This window comes from Octopus sinensis, linkage group LG5 (assembly GCF_006345805.1).
Source record: "Octopus sinensis linkage group LG5, ASM634580v1, whole genome shotgun sequence".
NCBI classification, from domain to species: Eukaryota; Metazoa; Mollusca; class Cephalopoda; order Octopoda; family Octopodidae; genus Octopus; species Octopus sinensis.
In genome coordinates, this window is record NC_043001.1 from 24,329,230 (window position 1) to 24,355,042 (window position 25,813).

Here is a 25,813-nt window from a genome sequence, read left to right on the forward strand (position 1 = left end):
TTCTGGCATGAATGCCAAGCAGTATAACATGTTGCTTCCAAATTTGTGGCAGAGTGAATTGTGTCATGGTGCTGTTTTTTTCTCACAGACAGTGCCCAACTGACCCTATTATACAGTGTATTCAACAAAATCAAAAACAAACAATGCACATGCATGAAATTAAAAATATAAAATAGCGATAATTTACCCATCGCACCCTGTATGTGTGCGTGTGTGTGTGTGTGTATATATATATTTTTTTATAAATAAGGATAAGATCGTTAATTTAAAAATAAAATAACAATTCTATCAAGTGGTCAGCATGGAAAAAATAAACTTCAAAGGTAATAAAATTATAAATTAGGGTATCTACGAGATACCAACATGCTGAAAATAGCAGCCATGATCTGACTCTAAAACCACCTTAATTGTCCACATATCAACACGGAGAGAAAACAAAGAGACAAGATGAAGCTAGTAAAAAATTACTGGATAATTCTAGATCCCGGATTTCTGGCTTTGCATTTAGTAATGCTTTGCCTCGTCAGTAGAATACACACAGAAGAGAAACATAAATACATATGCATACATATATTTATATATCAAGTGATCAATCAGACTATCAGATGTTGTTACACATCGCTGATCACGCTGCATTTTGGTTTGCATCATTTTAGGCTTTGAATGATGCCACCTTCCTGGCTAGGCATACAGGTGGGATGTGATTGCAATTCTGTGTGGGGAGATTATGGGCTCATTAAAAATGTTGTTCATATTCAAAGGGCTAGGGAAAATATTAACTTGTTTGGAAACAGAAGAAGGCTGGTACGAGGAAGGGCATCAAGATGTAAAGAATCTGCTTCTACAGTCTTCATCAGATTCATTCAAGCATAGAAAGTTGCACAATGCAACGACAATGATGATGTCGATGAAGATGATGAATTGTATGTCTAAATACAGGTTGATTTTATTTACTAATATATGTTGTATATATTGTCCATGTATATAGTGTTTTTCTATAGATTTTGAGTGTTTTATATTTATGAAATAATCATCATCATCATCATAGTTTGACGTCTGCTTTCCATGCTAGCATGGGTGGGAAAAATGGTGATTAACTTTATTTAATTATACTTGGCAGTCTTTGATATGAAATTATATTTTATTTGTAAATAGGATATGTGTAATTGTGAGCACAAAGGAGTTTTATAAGTGTATAATAATATGGCATTGAGTGCACACATCTACTGCCAGCGATTAAGTTGCTTTTGTTCAGCACGAGAGGTCAAGGAAATTTTTCTTACAAGTATATATAGCAAGAGTACTGCCATAACTCTCATATATCATCATCATCATCATCAGTTAACGTTCGTTGTTCATGCTGGCATGGGTTGGACAGTTTGAGTGGTCTGGCATGCTGGAAGGCCACACCAGACTCTGTTCTGATTAGGCATGGTTTTCTACGGCTGGATGCTCTTCCTAATGCCAACCACTCTGAGAGTGTAATGTGTGCTTTTATGTGCCACCGGCATGGGTGCCATTTGCGTGACACTGGTATCTACCATGGCTGTGACTTTGCTCGGCTTGATGGGTCTTCTTCTCAAGCATGATATAATGACAAAGGTCTTGGTCATTGGCTCCGTGAGGCTCAACACTTTGGCCCAATGCTCAAAAGGAACTCAGCCACTTTGCCTGCATGAGGCCTAAGTCCTAATACTCAAAAGGAACAGAACTAATTTGCCTCCGTGAAGCCTTGATATATATATCTCCTGAACGTATATATATATATATATGTAAATGTCAAATAATGAGATTGAATGCTGTACATCACATTGGTGGATAAAATTTCTTCATTTGTGTATTAAGGCTACAATTAGTTTCATTTTGAAAAAGTGTGTTAATATCTTAAGAATGTTTTAAACCTGTCACATAGAGGAATGGTGTTCATTTCTATATATATTTTTGTGTGTGTGCATGTATATATGTGTGTGTGTGTATGTGTGTGTGTGTGTGCATGTATGTTTATATATATGTATATGTGTGTGTTTGATTTTACTACATATACATACACAAATAGACATATATATAATACATATACATATTCATATACAAGTTCACACACACACTATCATCATCCTCAATGTCACGATCATCGTTTTAGCATCTACTTTTCCATGTCTGCATGGGTTACAATTTGTTGAGGTGACTTTTCTCTGGCTAGATGCCTTTCCTGTCACCAAACCTCTCCTGTTTCCAAGTAAGATAATATTTCCAGATGACCAGACAAGTTTTCATGGAAAATTGAAAACAAAGTCTTGATAGCATAAATTTGGACTTCTCATTAGTTTGCAATAAACATTTTTATTTCCACAAATCTTTAACACTATTACTCTTTTACTTGTTTCAGTCATTTGACTGCGGCCATGCTGGAGCACTGCCTTTAGTCGAGAAAATCGACCCCAGAACTTATTCTTTGTAAGCCTAGTACTTATTCTATCGGTCTCTTTAGCCGAACCACTATGTTACGAGTACGTAAACACACCAGCATCAATTGCCAAGTGATGTTGGGAGGACAAACACAGACACACAAACATATACACACATGTACATATATATATGTGTGTATATATATATATATATATATATATATATATATGTATGCATATATATACGACGGGCTTCTTTCGGTTTCCGCCTACCAAATCCACTCACAAGGCTTTGGTCGGCCCAAGGCTATAGTAGAAGACACTTGCCCAAGGTGCCACGTAGTGGGACTGAACCTGGAACCATGTGGTTGGTAAGCAAGCTACTTACCACACAGCCACTCATTAACATCTAACCCAAAGTTAACCTGCGAACTGTGGTTTCCTCTTTCCTTTCCACCCACCAGTCTTGGAGATCCAGAAAATGTAATGAGCATTGCATTTCCTTCTCTGCTAAGCCTTAAATAAAACTAGAAAAAAAACAAACTAACAACAAAAACAGTTTGTATTTGTCAAGATGAATTGACAGAAAAGAATTAACAGAAAAGTGATAAGAGTGGATGAGCAATTGTAGTCTACAAATGCTCATGATAGAAGTAGGGGAGGCAAAAATTGACATGATATTTGGGATGAGTATAATGATGATTCTTAATAAACAGTGGGCATATAGGCAAAGGAGTGACTGTGTGGTAAGTAGCTTGCTTACCAACCATGATTCCGGGTTCAGTCTCACTGCATGGCACCTTGGGCAAGCGTCTTCTGCTATAGCCTCGGGCCGACCAAAGCCTTGTGAGTGGATTTGGTAGACAGAAACTGAAAGAAGCCCATCATGTATATATATATATTTATATATGCATATATATGTATGTGTGTGTATATATTTGTATGTCTGTGTTTGTCCCCACAACATCGCTTGACAACCGATGCTGGTGTGTTTACATCCCCATAACTTAGTAGTTCAGCAAAAGAGACTGATAGAATAAATACTAGGCTTACAAAGAATAAGTCTTGTGGTTGATTTACTTGACTAAAAGTGGTGCTCCAACATGGCTGCAGTCAAATGACTGAAACAAGTAAAAGAGTAAAAGAGAGTATAATAGGAATGAGTTTTATACATACAGAATCAAAAATCAAAAACATCATGGCCACCCATACATACAGGCATGTCCTATATGGCCACAACTCTACCTTCCCATCACACACACACTCATGCATAATTCTGATGTCTGGCAAAACCTACCCACAATCCATCTCCCCGAAATCCCCACCACCTACTTCATTCTCCTCCACTTCCTCTCACCATCACTTGCTATCGCTAAGTGTCTCCCACCACACTCTTATGGAACATCTCTACCTTCTCTGTACTACTTATCCTCCCCCTACCATTGTTCTCTGTGGGTAGGCACTTGTTCTCTCACTGACTGTCTCTATGTTTCACTCTAACTCTCTCCCACCTCTCTTTTCATCCTTGTCCTACTGGGGTAGCCAAATATTTCCACAGTGGTAAGACAGCTAACCCTGTTCCCCTATCATATGCCAACCTCTGCCCTGGCACATGGCCACATCTCTCAAGTGAGATCTTTTTGTCTTGAAAGCTATTTGTTGACCCCAAGGGTGCTGGTGTCATGTAAAAAGCACCTGTGTTGGAACCACAAAAAAAAAAGCACCACATGGTACCACATGAAAAGCACTCATGCTGGCATCACATGAAAAGCAGCTAGTACACCCTGTAAAGAGGTTGGTGTTAGGAAAGGCATCCAGCTGTTGAAACAATGCCAAAACAGATAACTTGAGCATGGTGTAGCCCTCCAGTTTGCCAGCTCTTGTCAAACCAGCCAACACCTGACAGCATGGAAAACGAACATTGAATGATCAAGATGACTCATTAAATGTTTAACTATTTATTTTACATAGTTTTGAAACCAGTTATTAATGTGTATAATTAAAATAAAATTCCATTTAAGACATTCAGGACACTGTCCAATCATGTTTGGAATATTTACAATCATCTCTGCATTATTTATTAGATCAGATTCCCCAAGGTGAATTGCCTTTACAGTAAGAACATGAGTAATTTTCTATTAGTATATATAGTATATTTAATTTATTTGAAATGAGAATAAATAATGTTGGTTTCCTAATTATGTACTAATTGCATTTAATAAATGCATAAAGTTATACTGAAACTGTTTATATAATTCTGAAGAACTGTCATACAGAACTAAATAGCTTATTAAAAGAAAAGAAAGAAAGCCAGTCTGAGGAAATTGCTGATGATTTTTGTCAGCATAAAAGGTCCGTAAATTAATGAAACAGCATAAATTTAAGTAGTGTAAGGAGAGGTGACAGAAATTTATCAGCTATTAGAGCTGTATTATGATTTCTTTCACTGAGACACTCTGTCTTGTAAGGTGGTGAATTAATATAGTTGCTTGAGCATTGGATAGAATACCTTGTGGTATTTGTTATGACAACATTCTCGGTTGAAATCCAGCCAATGTCATCTTTGTTTTCCATTTTTATTTTTGGTGGTGTAGGGTGGAGTGGAATAAAAAAAGGTTTCAATCCAGGTAGCTTGGCAGAACTGTAGAAATATCAAACTAGATACCTTGCAATGTTTGTTTTCACTTGTATTTTGGGTTCAAATCCTGCAGTAGCTTGCTTTGGTTGTAGACATAATCTGATGCCTAGTTTAACACAACCACCTGACAACATGAGTACCCTCAGTAGAGTCCACTCTGTTACAAGTATTCAGGCCAGGATCCCTGTTTCAGGATATCTCCTTCCTTCTCTCTCACCGGTCTGAGATGCCCTACAAAGAGTCATGGGCACTGCTTTCCCTCCTGACCAACAGATTAAAAAAAAATAATAAGTAAAAATTGACTCTCAGAAGACAATAAACTAGCAACCTTTTCTACTATAGGCACAGGCCCCAAAATTTTGGAGGAAAGGGCAAGTCGATTACATTGACCCCAGTGCTCAGTTGGTACTTATTTTATCGACCCCGAAAGGATGAAAAGCAAAGTCGACCTCAGCGGAATTTGAACTCAGAACGTAAAGACAGACGAAAAACCGCTAATTATTTTGCCCGGCGTGCTAACGTTTCTGCCAGCTCGTCACCAGAAGATGATTCTGCCAGCTCGTCAACATACAGAAAAAAAAAGAAGAGAAAACAAGTAATACAACAGAGCAGAAGATCATAAAAACGATGAAGCTTCTAAGAACTTCTTTAATGCATATTGAATAAATGAGTTGCGTAAAAGAAAATAATATAAAAGTATTAAAAACATTTACGTTTTGGAAAAGCCTTTCAAATCCAGTTTACTTTATATATTTAGAATATTTAAGAATCACAAGAATATTTATTACTTGATTTCGCTTTTTGCTTTAATAAAATTAGCAATTAACTCAAACAAACCAGATTGTTGTTTTCTGACACAATGACAGATGAAATCTTTTGTGACATATTTATTGATGAAAAATGATCAATGCTTTGTATTGAACTCAAGCTGAATCAAATAACAATGAAAGATAATCTAAAGCAGATATTAAGACAAAAAAATACAATGAAGATATTCAGTGCCCAGCTGTTTGGTACTTCATTATTGATATACAATTTTGATTGTTTTCATATGACAATAAATGCATAAACTAATATTTTCTCTTTCACTCACACATTTTCAATATATTAGCTGTCGGACATATATCTATTGATGATTACATTATAGAAATGGTCGTTAAACAGAACACAGTTGCTTAATTATTTGTTTAACTTGACCTAAAAATAAGAAAACAATTCATTACTATGTACTAATTGTTTTACCTTTATGTTTTGACTTGGACATTGTTGCTAGCAACTGCCACTGGAGAATTCATAATTTTCCTTTTGGAAAATATAAAGGACAATTTCTGGCAAGCATTTCTGTTGCCCTTTGCCATTATTATTATTAAGAAAGATTTCAAACTGGTCGGACAAGTTTGAGCATAGATAACTAATACTTGTCTTTTATCACAATAATTAAGATGGTATTGTTTAGAAAATGCTTATGGTATTGTTTAGAAAAGAATGATGGACAAAGAAAATAAGAATTTAACCTAGGCTATTCATAGAACAGGTAACTTAGTGCTTGACCTACACTTCAGATCCATTGTAAAACTGCAGATATCATGTCCCAATTGTGATTATATAGAAACACTCTGTAGTTCACTGATATTGTTCAATGTATGAAACAAGAAAGACAAGTAAAGAGGGATGAGGATTTCCAATCTCTGTATACAAAACGGTGGCAGAAATCATTCACTTTTATTACTTATTTTTAACTAAGTAATATGAATTAGGAAAGTTAAGTAAATGCCTTGCTGAATGATACATTCATGGTACCTATGACAAGATATTACAGAATAACTATAAGATTTTGATCATAACTGTAGGATTCTATTTTAGTATTCAATTATCTTAGTGCAGTTGTCTTTCCCTACTCTCAGAAGACTCTTAAGCAACGACTCTGTCATTTTAATTGCACAGCTATCATACATCACACCAGAGGGGCATTAAGCTAAAGTTCCGCTAATTGCTCAACAGTATCTTTGAGCACTTGAGAAAAGTGAAAGCCCAATAATATTTAAAATATTTTAATTAATTTCTATTTATCAACAAAAAAATTTTAAGTGTCCAGGAAATAATTTTCTGCTTATGCTTATAATATTTTTTACAGGAAATATAAGAAATGTTTTAGTATAATTTGTCTCAATTTCTACTTTTTCATTCTCTACTACAATCTCTATTTACCTCCTCCCATTTTGTTCTTTTAAAAATAGTCTCTCTTTCCTTTTAATACTTATAATATTGTTCCTTCCCTTTTTACTTTCCACCTATTTTTCTCTATCTCCTTGCTATCTTTATTTCTTTTCAACCCTTCTTTCCTTCTGTCCACCTTTATTTGTATTCCATTTTCTTTATTTCTATTTTCCACTTTTGTCTACTTTACATTATCTTCTTCCTTTCGTTCCATCCATATTGTTCTCTCAAATTATCACAATGACTATTGATTCCCACAATTAAACCTAATCAATCCCTGGCCTGCTTTTGTCAATAAACATACTATCTTAAGAGTTTGGCCAAAGGATTCAAAAGCGCCATTATTTCCAACAAACATTATTTCCAACAAAAGCACCATTATTTCCAACAAACACTCTCTTCTATTAATTAACCTATTTTAATTTTACTTTTCTGTTCAACTTGATTTGGTTTTTATTCCTTAGCATTGAGTCTTGTAACACACTCAGTGCTTGCTGCTACTCTTAATTTTTTTTTTTTTGTTTTTACTAATATTGGCACAAAGCTTGAAATTGCCGGTGACATGTAAAAAGGGGACACTACACTCTCGGAGTGGTTGGCGTTAGGAAGGGCATCCAGCTGTAGAAACTCTGCCAGATCAAGATTGGAGCCTGTTGCAGCCATCTGGTTTGCCAGCCCTCAGTCAAAATCATCCAACCCATGCTAGCATGGAAAGCGGACGTTAAATGATGATGATGATGATGGTATGTAGTTGATACCAATGACTTTAGTACTGGATTCATACTTTGTTTCATTGATCCTGAAAGGATGAAAAGCAAAGTTGATCTTGGTAGAATTTGAACTCAGAATGTAAGGAGCCAGAAGAAATATCATAAAGCATTTTATCAATGCTCTGTGCTCCTAATATTAGCCATAATATCACAATTTCATAAACTACAGTTGTGGACCTTCTTAGTCAAGAATCCTGAGGCAAATGACAGAGTAGTGGAAAGTATGTGCATGCAAGTGTGTGTGTTTGTGTATCTATGAATGTACATTTATCTGTATGTTTTGTGTGTGTACATTCTATAGTGGTTACACAACAGTATATTGACAAAGACTGTTCATCTTAATTTGGGAAATATTGTTAGATTGGTCAATGACACATAAACTTTACATTCATTCAACATTCAAGAGATGTAGTTCACCATTATAATAAAGAAATCCAATTAAAAAGATTCAAACACACCAATGCTGGAAGGCATTGTTGTAAACATGTTCACACATTATTAGAACAATGTAATCAAATTTTATAAATCAGACTTACCTTTCCTAAAAGTAGCCTGATCGTCAACCTCCACATAATCATTTAGCATCCATGTTCCATGCTGGGTTGGATAATTTGACAAGATCTGATGGTTGAAGAAGAATATTATACTCCAGTGTCTGCTTTGTCATGGCTTCTACAGCTAGATGTCCTTCTTAGTGTCACCCACTTTACAACATGTACCGAATGCTTTTTTTTTTTAACCTGTAGCACCAACGCTAGTAAGGTTGTCATACAGCATGCAAGACTAAAATTCCCTTCGATTGAGAGGGGCTATGGTTGAGTGGAGGAGGTGCAACTTTATACTAGGAGATGAGAGGTCAAAGTATGAGAGAAAGGTCCCAATCAAAACTGGTTTCTTGCTACTGAGGTGCTACATGGCTATTTGCATTATAGAAAAGAATGGGGAGTGACTTGGATAGATGTTGAATGAGATAAAATAGTAGTGAAGAGATGTCAAGGTGGACCCTCAAGGTAGGAGGTGATATCAAAAAGTTCCTGGACTAGTTATGTTTAATAAAAAAAATAACTTATTTACCTGAGTTTAACATCATCTTCGAAATAGTCACTTTGTACAGCAATACACTGGGTCCCAGTGTTCCTGCCACTTTGGGAATTTGGCAGGGAAGTTGTTTTCTGTGAGTCGAGGACCTTCTGCAATTTGCTCTTGACCTCAACAACAGTGTTAAAATCCACTGACAAGGCTTTGATTGGTCTGAGGTTTTAGTGAAAGACACTTGCTCAAGGTGCCACACAGTGGAACTGAACCCAGAATCTACATCCCTCACTTTGTCTGTATATGTAAATTACTGTGCATGCATGTGTGTGTGTGTGTGTGTGTGTGTGTATGTGCATATGTGTGTATGTGTGCATGGGTGTTTACCTCCAGCACCAAACCAGCACCATCTTGGGAAAGAGATGGGAGCCTGCCAGTGTCAAATCTGGCAAATAGGGTGGGGTGGAAGTGACACCACTTTTTTGCTGAGAAACTTACTAGTGAGAAGAGCTTGGTGAAAAATCTAATGCTTTTCACTCCACAGATCCAACTATTTTCGATATATATCCTTCCTCAAACACTTCAGAAGATCACAGTAGAACTCTCATTTGATGGTCTGGCCATGGAGAATGAATTTTCAGTGCACAATACCATATTCCCAGGGAGGACACTTGCAGCAGGTCTTCCAGATTGCTCATCATCGTCCAGGGACATTCTTCAATTTTCGAAGAGCCCATGACACTTGAAACATTGCATACAACTCAATACCTGATTGCCATAAGCTTGCCGAAGCATGCTCAATGTCATGGTAGCAGACTTCCCAAGTTTAACACAAAATTTCATGCTAGCATTTTGTTCTTGACTATGATATAATTGTTGACTACAGCATACACATACTCTTTTACTTGTTTCAGTCATTTGACTGTGGCCATGCTGGAGCACCACCTTTAGTCGAGCAAATCAACCCCTGGACTTATTCTTTGTAAGCCTAGTACTTATTCTATTGGTCTCTTTTGCCGAACTGCTAAGTTACGGGGACGTAAACAAGCCAGCATTGGTTGTCAAGTGATGTTGGGGAGGGGGGACAAACACAGACACACAAACATAAACACACACACACACACACACACACACATACGTATATATATATATATATACATACATATGACGGGCTTCTTTCAGTTTCCGTCTACCAAATCCACTCACAAGGCTTTGGTCATCCTGAGGCTATAGTAGAAGACACTTGCCCAAGGTGCCACGCAGTAAGACTGAACCCGGAACCATGTGGTTTGTAAGCAAACTACTTACCACACAGCCACTCCTACTGATCACAAAATCACAAATTTCACAATTTTAAAAACAAAAACACAGCAATGTCATTCAGCACATTGACTCTTGAAGATCACTGCTAGCTCTCACTGCACATGCAACTGTGCTGCCATCTGTTGGTGCACTACAGAACTAATCTGGGAACTAATTGATACCACCTTGTATAAAGTGAATAACAGAGTAGAGAGTGCGGGTGATTATATTTCAAATATATATCACACTTATCCATTCATACACATCCATTCAGTAGATTGTATAGCATTGAGCTGAAATCTTAGAAAACTGTGTTGTGTTCTAATTCAAGGCAGATAACTCTGCTTGCCACAGTTTGTCTAGATGACAAATGATGAACTTTTGTCTTTCATTTCACAATTAATCAATCAATTAGCAACTGGAGGTATACAGAACTGTGGAAATACTTTACTCAGCAATATGTAAATGTCAAACTTTGGCTGAACATTCCAGCAAACATAGACATTTCTATGATATTCATTAGTGTGAGGAATAAAGAGTTGTATAATCTTTTTCAATATTTCCTAACAATTTTAGTAACTGTTGAAAATTAGATTAGTAGTTGACTTACTCTTCTACTTGTTTCAGTCATTTGACTGTGGCCATGTTAGAGCACCACCTTTAGTCAAGCAAATTGACCCCAAGACTCATTCTTTGTAAGCCTAGTACTTATTCTATCGGTCTCTTTTACCGAACCGCTATGTTATGGGGACGTGAACACACCAGCATCAGTTATCAAGCAATGTTGGGGGGTGGGGACAAACACAGACACACAAACATACACACACACATATATATATATCCATATATACGACGGGATTCTTTCAGTTTCCATCTACCAAATCCACTCACAAGGTTTTGGTTGGCCCATGGCTATAGTAGAAGACACTTGCCCAAGGTGCCACGCAGTGGGACTGAACTCAGAACCATGTGGTTGGTAAGCAAGCTACTTACCACACAGCCACTTATTTAACATCAGACATTTTAAAGTTCTTCTTGTTTTCTGCCCATCTCTTTCTCTCTCTCCCTCTCTCTCTCTCTTTCTTTCTTTGTCTGTATATGTATATTACTGTGCATGAATGTGTGTGTGTATGTATATGCATGAATGTGTGTGTGTGTGTGTGTGCATATGTGTGTATGTGTGCATGAGAGTTTACCTCCCGCACCAAATCAGGCCCAGCATCAAATCACCAGCATCCAATCAACATCCAGATAGCATCCAAACAGCTGCACTCATTCTCTTCATTCTGATCATGTTTGCATCCTCTTGTCTTCTACTTTATATTCTTTACTTTTAATTTGTTTCACTCATTTGAGTATGGCCATACTGGAGCACTGCCTTGAATAATTTAAGTCGAATTAATCGACTACAGTACTTATTTTTTTCTTAACCCAGGTACTCATTCTATCAGTCTCTTTGCAGAACCGCTAACACCAGTTGTCCAGCAGTGTCAGGGGACAAACACAGACACAAAGACACAAAGACACACACACACACACACACATATGATGGGCTTCTTATTTTAGTATCCATCTACAAAATCCACTGACAAGGCTTTGATTGGCCTGAGGCTATAGTAGAAGACACTTGCTCAAGGTGCCACACAGTGGGACTGAACCTAGAACCATGTAGTTGGGAAGCAAACTTCTTACCACACTACATTATTATATATATTGCCCACAGGGGGCTAAATATAGAGGGGACAAACAAGGACAGACAGAGGGATTAAGTCAATTGTGTCGACCCCAGTGCATAACTGGTACTTATTTAATCGACCTCGAAAGGATGAAAGGCAAAGTTGATCTCAGCGGAATTTGAACTCAGAACGTAACAGCAGACAAAATACCTATTTCTTTACTACCCACAAGGGGCTAAACACAGAGAGAACAAACAAGGACAGACCAATGGATTAAGTCGATTATATCGACCCCAGTGAGTAACTGGTTACTTTATTTATCGACCCCGAAAGGATGAAAGGCAAAGTTGACCTCGGTAGAATTTGAACTCAGAACGTAACAGCAGACGAAATACCACTAAGCATTTCACCCAGTGTGCTAACCATTCTGCCAACTCACTGCCACACCACACTTATTATGATAACAGTACTGGTGAGGTTTTATTTTCGGATTCTGAATTTCCTAAACATAGAGCAATTTTGTTTTAGAATAAATTTTCACCTCTGTAAACTTTATTGACTGCAGCTAGGAAACCACAAATATTCATTTTGTATGGAAAATATAGATAAGGTGGACAAAGGGGGTAAAATGAATAATGCAAGTTGTAGCTCGAAGGGACATAACCCACATCTGAACCTGACATCCACATTCAATACTTTCTGAAATGCAAATTCTACCAACAGAAAGAGATTTATTGAAAACAACTTGACAGAAAAATGGAACCATTGGATTTTGCTTAAAATCGACAAGTCTTCAGTCTAATTCTGATGTTGCACTTTGGTGTATCATCCTTCCTTTTTTTTTTTTTTTTTTTTTGTCTTTATGATATTTCGCTTTCTCTTTTGGTTTGCATAATACCAGAATGAGCAGATTTGGCACTGCTCACTGGACATTTTGCCTGTTTTGGTGACATAAATTTTTGATGCTGAATACACACACACACACACATACACACACACACACACACAAACACATACAGAGTGAGGGGGAGAGAGAGAGAGTGATTACAGTTTATTAATTAAACACAATTGAGATAAACACATTCCCTTTTCTCATATACATACTCACACACATAAAAAGAAAGAGAAAAGCACAGAGAGAGAGAGTGGCAGAGTGAGAGGGAGAGAGAGAAGTAAAGACAAAAAGAGAGAGAGAGGCAGTGAGGAGATATTGATTTCAAATTTTGGCACAAGGCCAAAAGTTTTCAGGGAAAGGCTAATTCAATTACATCGACCCAGTATGTAACTGGTACTTATTTTATTGACCCTGAAAAGATGAAAGTTAAAGACAACCTTGGCAGGATTTGAACTCAGAATGAAAGGTGGATAAAATATTGCTAAGCATTTTTCTGAGCACGCTTCCAATTCTGTCAGCTCGTTACATTAGAGGAAGCAAGAATTGCTAAAATAAGATAAACACTAAAACGCCTGATGTCAAATAAGTTAGCATTGAATCAGTGATGCCAAAAATGGCAGTGCCAAAATGTCACTCACATACACCATCATCATCATCATCATCATCATTTAACACCTGTTGTCCATGCTGGAATGGGTTGGATGGTTTGACTGGGTAGGCACACTGAAAGGCATGGTTTTCTATGGCTGGATGCCCTCCAAAATGCCAACCAGTCTGAGAGTGTAATGGGTGCTTTTACATACTTTTACGTGAAATTTTATGTGTAATTAGGCTAGACAAACTATTATTTAATTTCTCTTCAGTGTAACCCTCATTTGATGTTTTATATAATATCTTGTGTAAAAGATCGAAAACCCCTGAGTCATTAAGGAAAAAAGTATTCATCATTCTCACTAAATGAGGATACCTTTTTAGACTATGAAAGATATGTAGTGTAATTAACAATTTAGAAATACGAATTAATTTGTGTGACACCGGTATCTTTCACAACTGCAATTTTGCTTGGCTTGATGGGTCTTCTTTTCAAGCATGACATAATGCCAAAGGTATTGGTCATTGCCTCCGTGAAGCCCAACACTCAAAAGGAACTTGGCCACTTTGCCTCCATGAGGCCCAATGCTCAAAAGAAACTCAGCCACCTTGCCTCTGTGAGGCCCAACACATAACTGCAAAATATAACAGTCTCTGTTTTATTTTCAACTTCAAAACTTTCAGGTGCAAGAGTGGGTGTGTGGCTCCAGGTTCAGTTCCACTGCATGGCACCTTAGGCAAGTGTCTTCTAGTATAGCCTCAGGCTGATCAAAGCCTTGTGAGTGAATTTAGTTGACGGAAACTGAAAGAAGCACATTGTATATATATGTGTGTGAGTGTGTGTGTATGTGTGTGCCCATGTTTGTCCCACCACCATCACTTGACAACTGATGTTTGTATGCTTACATCCCTGTAACTTAGCAGTCCAGCAAAAGAGACTGATAGAATAAGTACTAGGCTTACAAAGAATAAGTCCTTCGGTTGATTTGTTTGACTAAAGGAAGTGCTCCAGCATGGCTACAGTCAAATGACTGAAGCAAATAAAAGAATAAAGAAAAGAACAAAACTCATCAACTTAAATCTAAATCATCTTCAGGATAGATTTCACTGAATTCCAATTCATCTTCATCACAGTATTCTAATTCCTGCACTATTTCTGCCGTTATGGACATCTTACTCCTTTGCCTTTCCTCTCCAGTCATGCTTGGCTGTAGGGAGCTTTGCTTCATAGCTTAAAACCAAGCAAAAAAAAAAAAAGAAAGAGGATAATATTTCTTAAGAACACTTTATCTCTAAGTAGACACTTGTAGATGATCTAATACTGCAATGACAACAAATCTTAATTCCAATTGACCATTTTTCTTTCTGTTTGATCTTGTTTTAACAGAGTTTTCCCTGGCTGTATGGTAAGAAATTTTCTTCCCAACCACATTGTTCCAGGTTCAGTCCCCACATTCCTGTAACTTGATGGTTTAGCAAAAAAGACCAATAGAATAAGTACCAGGCTTTAGAAATGAATTAAATACTAGCATTGATTTGTTTGACTAAGATTCTTCAAAGTGGTGTTCTTGCATGGCCACAGTCTAATCACTGAAACAAGTAAAAAGATTTCTGGTATTTAGACAGATTAGCAGAATATCAAATTTGAAATATTTGGTATACCAAGAATACAGCCCGACAGAGTCAAATGGGAAATGTTATGACATCAATATCAGTGAGTTTGGGTTCTTAATTTTTCTTTTTCTGTTTTGCAGGAACTTGAAGAGATTCACATCGACACATGTAATACAATCAAAGCTGCCATTGAGAGTCATGCTCTTGTTCTTCTAAATAAAGTAAGATTTTAATAACTTCATTTTTTTTGGCAAATCTTCAGATATATAGGTTTCTTCTGCCTTGGGAAAAAGAAGAGTACCAAGTGAGAGCTGGGGGTCAATGTTTTTGACTTTCTCCAGATCCCAAATTGCTTCCTTGTGCCAAAATTTGGAATCATTATTACCTTCCCCTTAATTCTCCTCATCTCTAGATGCATATTCTGATATCTTATACTTTATGATACAGCTAATGAACAATTAGTGAATTTTAGTCAGAGATATGTTTTCCAAATTTATGCACAAATATAACTGTGGAGGAAAAAATGTAATTAAATAAAGGGATTAGAAACCTAAATCAAGTTGGATTTTTTTTGTAACATTTCAACTTTTTCACTAAGAAAGTTTATTCAAAGTGAAGTTTAGCTTCGAATTTGATTTCGATTTCGATTGCCTCAACAGGTCTTCGCAAGCAGAGTTTAGTGTCCAATGAAGGAAAGGTATGCATTATGTAAGTGGGCTGGTTACACCCCTGGCATAGGCCACAAGGTTATGGTCCCACTTGGCTTACCGAGTCTTCTCAAGCACAGCATATTTCCAAAGGTCCCGGTCACTAGTCATTACCTCGGTGAGGCCCAATGTTCGAAGGTCATGCTTCACCACCTCATCTCAGGTGTTCCTGGGCCTACCTCTTCCACAGGTTCTCTCAACCACTAGGGTGTGGCACTTTTTCACACAGCTATCCGCATCTATATTGCTTTATGAAAAGGTTTTTCTTTTCTTCTTTCCCATTATCTTTATTAATGTAAAGCACAAAACAAAGATTCAAATGTAGTTAACATTAATTATACAATATTGTTGGAATTTTTTCCATTGTCTGCAGACGTTTTGATATCTTTATCTGTCATTGATACAGCTCAAAAGCAATTACTAAGTTTAAGGGTTGTGTTCCAAAATAATGCACAGACATTGGTTCTCAAACTAAGTGAAATTAAATACAAGTGTGAAGAGAGACATTTTCACCCACCAAGACTGACATCTTTAGTAGTCTAGGACTTGAGAGAATTGATAGATTTTTGTTATTATTATTACCAGGAAACATCCTTCTAAAATTTAGAATATACAATTTGCATTCTGTGTGTGGTGCTTACAGTAAATTCATCTGGTATAATCCTGAAGGAGTTCTTACATGGTGCTACTCAGCTCCAACTTTATGGTGTTTAACAGATTAGAAATAATTTTTTCTTTTGGTAGCATGTAAGACAATTCACAAAAAATGTTTGGTCTCTATTCTTAACAACTTGGCAGTCTAAGCTATGTATCTTCCTAAATATCTGCAGAAGATTTGACGGATTCAAAACTTAAAACTGGTAAAAATAATTCAGCCAAATAATTTCTTTTCTTCTTCAATGAAAACAATTACTTTTCAGAATTAATGTTCCAAGAGGCCAGATACAGTTGCAAGATTTGGCTGCATAACAAAGCCCCATTGGGATATATAGAATGCAAAACATGACACAAAGTCAAACTACAAGACAAATCTGAGAAACCAAGTATTTTAGTACATCTGTTAGATGTTATTGATGAATCATATCATGATAATAACTAATTTCATAAATGTGCTATAATTGATCTCTTATGACTAGTTATGAAGACCTGAATTTTTGTTGACAAAATAAGATACTTTCATGTCCGTAATTTTCCAGAGAGGATTTGCATTAGTGAAGGAATTGGTTTCAGCTGGGTATCAAAACAAAATGAATATGTCTATAATATCCCAGATTATTTTGCTTTATCTGTAGAATGTATGTTTACAATATTGGCATGCTCTGCTGGATGGGCAATGTCTGTGTGCATGCACAACAGAGAGTAAAGGATTTAAGAAGAAAATTGTGTATAAGAGACATCAGATGTTGTGTGCAAGAGAGAAAACTGCACTGGTTTGGTCATGTGATGTGTATGGATGAGGACAGCTGCATAAAGAAGTGCCAAGCTTTAATTGTGGAGGGTACCTGTGAAAGGAGTAAACTTGAGAAGACATAGGATGAAGTGGTGAGAAAGGATCTTCAGATGCTGGGCATCACTGAGAAAATGACAAGGGACTGGGAGATGTGGTAATTTGCTGTACTTTATAAGTCATGGTAAGCTAAATAAAATCGCTGTCTTCCATCTATACAGGCTTGTCCTTTCAGGTGCTGGTGCCACTTAAAAAGCACCTGTGCCGGTGCTGTGTTAATGCCCCTGTGCCAGTGGTGTATAAATGCACCCATGATGGTATCACATAAAAAGCACCTAGCATGCTCTATTAAGTGGTTGGCATTACGAAAAGCATCCAGCCATAGAAACCATTCCACAACAGACAGTTGGAGTCCAGATGGCTCTTTGCTAGCCAGCTCCATGTCAGACCATCCAACCCATACTAGCATGGAGGCTGGATGCTAAACGACGACAACGATGATGATGATGATGGTGTGTGTGTGTGTATGTGTGTGTGTGTGTGTGTGTGTGTGTGTGTGTGTGTTGTGTGTGTGTGTGTGCCTGCATTACATTTATATCAATTTGATCCCTGAACATTGGATGTCTGATTCCAGAATGTGCACATAGACTTAGGCTAAATTTGAACTAGGAATCTTTATTTCTAAACTCATATTCATATCTATGAGATCATTGACACAACAGTGAGACAGCTGATCTATAACACAACAGTGAGACAGCTGATGATGACACAAAATTAAACTAATCATAACGTAATGTAAATATTGTAAATATATACATAGAGTTTACACATTGGGTTAATAGTATCAGATATTAAATGTCATTAGTACGGCTAGTTTAAACATGAGGTCAATTCTACAGGTCATTGTAATCTTATTAACAATAAATCAGACATTTATTGAAGCAAAATTGAAGAACTGATTTATTGAAACTTTATTCCTCACTCTTATAAGATTTATCCTGTAAATTCTCTTTTATTAGTTTTGTTTCGAACAAGGCCATCCAAGTTATTTAAATTCCAATTTCAGGTTTCCATTAAAACTTTTTGCATTAATAAATGCATTTAATGACACAGAAGTTCAATTTGTTTTGCATTTCTTTCAGGCGACTGAACGACATCGAAGGTTTGACGATTTACTAAAAGTCTGTCACCAAGTCAACCCCCAATTAGATGTTTCGTTTTTTATCCGTTCCATGAGCCAAGACGTTCTTAGCCTTCAACAACAGCCATATCAGTTCAATTATCCTGCAGATATTAATGCTGAGTTAATGGAGCTCGTAAGATTATCATTTTATATACATTGAAGTTATTATCGATATTTTATTGTTGTTCTTGTTAATGTTCTTTCACCCTGGGTAAGACCTGATTGAGAAAACCTGTTATCAAAGATATTCCAGATGTAATCATATCATACCATATTTTTTTTAAACAATAGCAAATCTTGAACACTGCATTAACTAGTATTACTACCATTTTAGGATGGTAGGATGTGATATGAAGGAGATTTGGTTTCTATTTCTACAAAACCAAATGACCATGTAGAAGCTTGCTTGTTGTCTTTAGTCTTAGTTACATGAGAATTTTTTGCTTTTATTTATTGAAAAATTGATATTATTAAGATGAAATATTCCAGTGAAAATGGTATTGTGCCTTCAAGTTATATTAATAATAGTAGCACACCTGTGCAGGGAAAACTAATTGCTATTATAATTATATTCATTAGCTGTGTTTTTATTAAAGTAAAACGTTGTTTTTAACCATTCAATAATTTTCTTCTAGGTTTGGATTGTTTCATTTCTTCTATCCACCACTGATCCAAAAATGGTACTCCCATACTTCCATTGCAAAATTTCTGTATTTGCTGCTTACTTCACCCCCAACTCTGTACTGAGCAGATTCAACAAAACTGCCCCCTCGCATACCCCCTCGCCATGTTATCTCATCACCATGAACACAGTCATCATAAACAAAAGTACTTCTGACCCCTCCAATCCAACAAGCTGACCATTCATTTTATGATAACATCTTGTTCATCACTCACAAGTAATCTGTTCCAGAGCTATTTTCTATCTTTATCAGACTTCATTTCCATTATTTCTTCAGTGATCAATGCAAGACTTGGAAACACACTAAAATGCTTTCATGACTCCCAAAAGTGCAATATTTCTGTAACAACAAATTTACAGCCTATAACTTGCATTTCCAACATCTAAAACGTGATGGACAAAGTTTAACTCTTTCATCACCTTGGCAATCTTATACTTTCTGCAGAACCAAATCCATCAAAGACTTCCTTTCCTTCTGCAAATGAAATGTTGTTGCATTTAACACCAGCAAAGTATGAGAAAGTTCTTTCCATGTCTACATCTCATTCCCCTTTTTTGGACTGGAATCTTCTTGTCAGATTACTACTTATCAACATTTTATTCCCACCAGTCTACACTACTGTTTCGTAATGTTTCTCTCTTCTTTCACCACATTACGACCTATTTGCTATCACTCCTAATTACAAACACACCTATTGAAGTGATATTACCCTCATTTTTTTATACTTTGACACAAGCATCAACTCCATGCAATATATACTCTTCATGTCGACCATACACTGACTCCATGGCCAGAGATATTAATAACATCCTTCAACAAAGCATAATAATCTAGTCTAATTTTTTACAGCACTAAGACAACAAAGGAATCAGCCTTATAATTTGCCTTCAAGTCATGATCAACACATGATTAAAACTGTCAAAGTAGCTGCAAATATTGGACATTACATGTAACTCCACATACAACATTACCAAAGCTACATTCAAAAGATGCTCTTAGAAACCCTGTGTGCACCACAACTTCTTCTTACCATGAGATAAAGAGGAGTTTAAATCAGAAGGGTTTCACAACTCTCTTTATTCTCTTTTACTTGTTTCAGTCATTTGACTGTGGCCTTTAGTCAAGCAAATCAACCCCAGGACTTATTCTTTGTAAGCCTAGTACTTATTCTATCGGTCTCTTTTGCCGAATCGCTAATCAGCACACACCAGCATCAGTTGTCAAGCGATGTTGGGGGGACATACATAGACACACAAACATATACATACACACACACATATAAATATATATATATTTCCATCTACCAAATCCACTCACAAGGCTTTGGCCGGTCCGAGGCTATAGTAGAAGACACTTGCCCGAGGTGCCACGCAGTGGGACTGAACCCGGAACCATGTGGTCGTTAGCAAGCTACTTACCACACAGCCACTCCTAGAACTTGTATATATAAATTGATTTCTTTCTTTATGTGCAAACAAGAATAGAAGGTGCCAGCCAAATATATCATATTTATAAATTTAATGAATATGAGAGTTATATGTGAGCTACTTCAAGTTTCATGGTCAGATAGTGCAGTAATTGGACAGGCTCATATAATGTGTGCATTTTGCCTGTTATTGTTATTACTATTTGTATATCTTTTCATCAGTATTTTTTCTTAACTATCACATTTCTCTTGCTTTCCCTGCACCTTTCTCTGTACCTGGACACTCTCCTATATATGCAGAAACCACCCTAACTCTCTTCCTCCTCTAACTCCACCCTCCCACTCATAGACCTGCATTCCCACCTAGAACCTAACTCCTGTTTTTTTTCTTTCCTATTCATCTATATTTTTTCTTTCATTCTCTTTTTTTTTAAAGTAAAGATTATTTGCCAACATGATGTGGCAGTCCTGGTTGAGATGAATGCAACTGATATTTAGCCCCAGGAAACATCGTCTCTAGCTGGCTATACGACACACAATCTGTATCCTTATATTTTCAAACAGAGGAGTTTAGCACTCCCAATCAGCACACAGCAATATCTGTGGACCACGGTTTCTGGGCTATTTCTCTTCCTTGGCACAGAATAACTGCTCGACTAAGATGGCACTGCTAAACCCCTGTTTGAAAATATATATAATTTACAAAGTAACACACAGTCACTGATCTAATAAATATATTTCTCTCTCTCCTTTTTTTTTTTCTATTTCTATCTTTCTTCTGATGAAGGACTAGTGTCTGAAATGTCAAGACTTTTTCTCTTCTTATTTTAAGCATTAAACTAATACATTTGTTAAAACTTTTCCCTCCCATATCTCTTCCTTTCTTAATACTCACACAAACACACATGTGCACACACATGCACACACACATACACACATATTCTTTGGTTAATATTTATGGTTTGAAGTTTTGCACCACAATAGAAACTATAGATGTAATTTTTTTAAAGTAATTGTTAAGTACTTTTTTTAAAGAAAGTACTTGCACAAAATTGAAAGTTTTCATGTTCTGTTATCTCTTTTGTATTTACCAACAGGAATCAGTTCGAGATCAACTCATCATTGATAGACACACAGAAAGTACTATTAGAAGTAGACGCCAAGCTGTTCAGAAAGAAGCTTCTGAATTGACATCGTATATCAAACAGAATCAGGATGTAACACAGACTCTAGTCAATATGTGTCAAAGGTAACAAACATTCATTTCGAAAAAAATTTTTTATTCATATTTCTACAGGTGATATGTTGATATTTTCCTCTTGATGTATGATTAATATCATCCTTAATAACCTGTCTATTGTTGCTTTGTCATTTTATATAACATGTATATATATATATATATATATATATATATATACACACATATATATATATACACATATATAATATATATATATATATATACACACATACACATATATATATATATACACACACATATATATATATATAAACACACATATATATATACACACACACATATATATATATACACACACACACATATATATATATATACACACACACATATATATATATACACACACACACACACATATATATACACACACACACACACACACACACATATATATATATATATATAATACATAGATGCATATATGCATATACATATATGTTAACAGAGGCATTCATTTTCTAAATTTTATTCATACTTTTACAGTTTATATGTCGACATTTTCTTTATAAAATTTGATTAATATCTTCATTAATAACCCACTTATTGTCTTATCATTTTATTATTGTACATGATTGATTCCAAAGAATATTAAAAAATTCTTTTTTTTTTTCCAATTAAAATCATTTCAAAGCAGTTTATCTGCTTACTTGTCTTGTATTTCTACCAGACATCATTGTAAAATCAATTTTCATTGAAGTGTTGGTTTTACAGAAACATCACTGAACTGATTATATGAGAAATATACCATATTTACTCATGTGTAGGTCACACTCGTGTATAAGACCTTAATCTAGTTTTAAATTGTGTTACTAATTCGTTTCCCTTTCATAGTTTTTAGCTTGCTCCTTGTATAAGTTACACCCCAGTTTTTTCAGTTGAAATTAAATATGAAATAGGGCAACTTAAACGCAAGTAAATACAGTTTTTCTTTTCTATTTCAGCTTTATTTTAACATTAAACCAATACTAAATACAAAAATCCCAAAAAATATTTGATTTATTTATTTGTATATTTGAAATAATTTTGAAAGCTAAACATTACCTCCCTTTGCAAATATCATAAGGGCACAGAAATTGTGTCTAAAGCCAGCTGGAGATGATGATCTCCTGGGGCTAAAAAGCTACAGTAACACCCACCCCTAGTGGTTAGCCATATTAAGATGACTAGTATACTTTACATTATTTCTATATTATCTTTTTAATGTTTAATACTATGTATCTATATACAAAGCTTCTATATTGTCAAATGCAAATGTATTTTAAAAAATTATTTTACTAGTTGCAGTGACTAGCCAATAGTCATGATGAGGTATCAAACCCTAGTAATTTGTCTGGGTTTTTTTTTTTTTGTTGTTGAACTAGGAAATAGAAAAGGATGAGTTTACCTAGGTGTAAAGGGACATAATCAGAATTATAAAGAAGTAAGACTGATTTGGCCATCTCTCCCAATATACACGTAGATACACACAAACACACTTATGTATAAATCTGATAGGCATCCACACAGTTTTTCTAAGAAATTTCTGTCTAAGAAATTGTGTCTAAAAAAATCTCTGTCTAAGAAATTGTGTCTAAAATTCTAAGAAATTGTGTCTAAAATTCTGTCTAAAATATCTCTGTCTAAGAGATTTCATTTACTAACAAGACTTCTGTCAATCCACAGTTATAGTAGAAGACACTTGCCCAAAGCACTTTGCTGTAGGATTGAACCTAGAACAACATGATTACTCTGTGAACTTCTTAAACATATTGCTATACCAGCACCATATGTTTATGTATGTATATGTGATCTGGTGTGTGTTTCTGTGTGTGTGCATACATATGTGTTCACACACGTGTGTGTATGTATGTATATGTGATCTGGTGTGTGTGCATGTGTGTGTGTGTGTGTGTATGTGTATGTGCTGATGCACGAAAATATGTCTGCATAAAAATTTTATTTTCTGTATAAAATTTACCTAAAGACTTAAGACTCAAACTTTCATATAGACAAATAAGAAAAGAAGAGAAAAAAATGCAATATGTCAAATCTATTCACTTTGAATGCTTTTATATATTTTCTCCTTCTTGAATGATGCATTTATTTTGCAGAGAAATATTGCATTTTTCTCTTTTTTTTTTTCTTTTATTTTACATGATATTCTTCACAGAAATAATCATGTCAAAATTTGTTTACTGAAAAGTTTAAGTTAACAATGGTCAAGTTTGTCATGCCAATATCAATAGAAATTGGATATTTACAAAGGTCATGTAGGAAAATTTCTTCAGATGTTATAACATTGGATTGATTTCTTCTAAATATCTTATTATCTAAACAGCCTCCAGGTTGATATCTAAGAAATTAAACATTTCAAACAGACACACTCATTCAAATCGTGATATCAGATAATGACATTATAGAATCATATATTTTTATATATACATACATAGTGGTGTATGTAATTCTTATTTTATACAAAGTAAGAAATAATATTTTCTGCCTTTACCATCATTTTGAAGAATCACATTTATTTCTTTGTATAATCAAAATATCTTTTAACCCTTTTGTATTTAAACTAACTATATCTGACCCAAATATTCTACCTGTTTTATTTTCAAGCCAGCTAGATCCTGCTTTTTAAACCTATTGTACAATGCCATTCTAAAGATAAACAGTCACTTTGTTAAAATCTTGATGTTATGAAATCATGCATGATTAATTCAAAATATGCATAAAAATTATTATTTCTAAATCTCTCAACGAGAGACATTCAGTAACAATACTCTCAATTAAACATTATTTGCCAACATACTGTGGGATGAATGTTCCTGTTATATAACCCCAGGAAACATTGTCTCGAGCTGGCTATATGACACATAATCTGTGTCCTTATATTTTCAGACAGGGGAATTTAGCACCCCAACTCAGCACAGAACAATATCTATGGACCGTGGTTTCTGGGTAATTTCCCTTCCTCAGCACAGGAAATTCCCATTTGAAAATACATACAATTTTCAAAGTGACACACAATCACTGATCTAACAAACAGAAAAAATATTATTTCCAGATCTCTCAATGAGAGATATTCAGTAACAGTACTCTAAAGCACACAGATTGTGTGTCATATAGCCAGCTGGAGACGATGTTTCCTGGGGCTAAATAGCAGTAACATTTGTTCCAACTAGGACTGCCACATTATGTTGGCAAATAATCTTTACTAATTCAAAATAATATAATTAAATAAGCATTACATGTTAGAGAGTAATCTGAATGCTAAAAAGTTAATATATTATACAACTCCTGAATGTATCTTGGTATGTTTCTTCAACTTCATTAGTAGGAAAATAATTGTTTCAAATTTTGCACAAGGCCAGCAATTCTAGGGGTAGGATGAAATCGATGACAGTACTTTAATGGTACTCTATTTTTATTAACCCCTGAAAGGTTGATAGGGAAAGTCAACACAGTGGAATTTGAACTCAAAATGTAAAATGCTAAAAGAAATGCCATTATGTGCTTTGTCAGGTACACCAATGATTCAGCCAGATCCCTGCATTGAACAGTAGAAAAATAATAATGTTTAAATGTGAGAAAAATGCCACAATTAAGAAATTAAATGAATACTTTTTAGTTTTCCAACACAGCCAGGGAAATACAATCACATATATCATCATCATCATCATCATTTGGCATCTGTTTTCCATGCTGGCAAGAGTTAGATGGTTTAAATGGAAGTGATAAGTCATGGAGGCACGTGGCTTAGTGGTTAGGGTGTCAGCATCATGATCATAAGATTGTGGTTTCAATTCCTGGACTGGGCGACACGTTGTGTTCTTGAGCAAAACACTTCATTTCATGTTGCTCCAGTCCGCTCAGCTGGCAAAAATGAGTAACACTGTGATGGACTTGCATCCCATCCAGCTGGGGAACACATACGCCATGGAAACCGGGAAACCGGAGAGTGGAGGCACATGGCCTAGTGGTTAG

General features: G+C 35.6%; 1 protein-coding gene across 1 annotated transcript in view; it reads left to right on the top strand.

The window, feature by feature from the left end:
• The window catches only part of LOC115211754, a 749,350-nt gene that overhangs the window by 39,720 nt on the left and 683,817 nt on the right, over positions 1-25,813 (top strand). Inside the window, exons 7-9 of the mRNA XM_036503111.1 lie at positions 15,281-15,361; positions 18,437-18,610; positions 21,684-21,835. Coding sequence (XP_036359004.1) covers positions 15,281-15,361; positions 18,437-18,610; positions 21,684-21,835 — 407 coding nt within the window. The remainder of the gene's footprint in view (positions 1-15,280; positions 15,362-18,436; positions 18,611-21,683; positions 21,836-25,813) is intronic.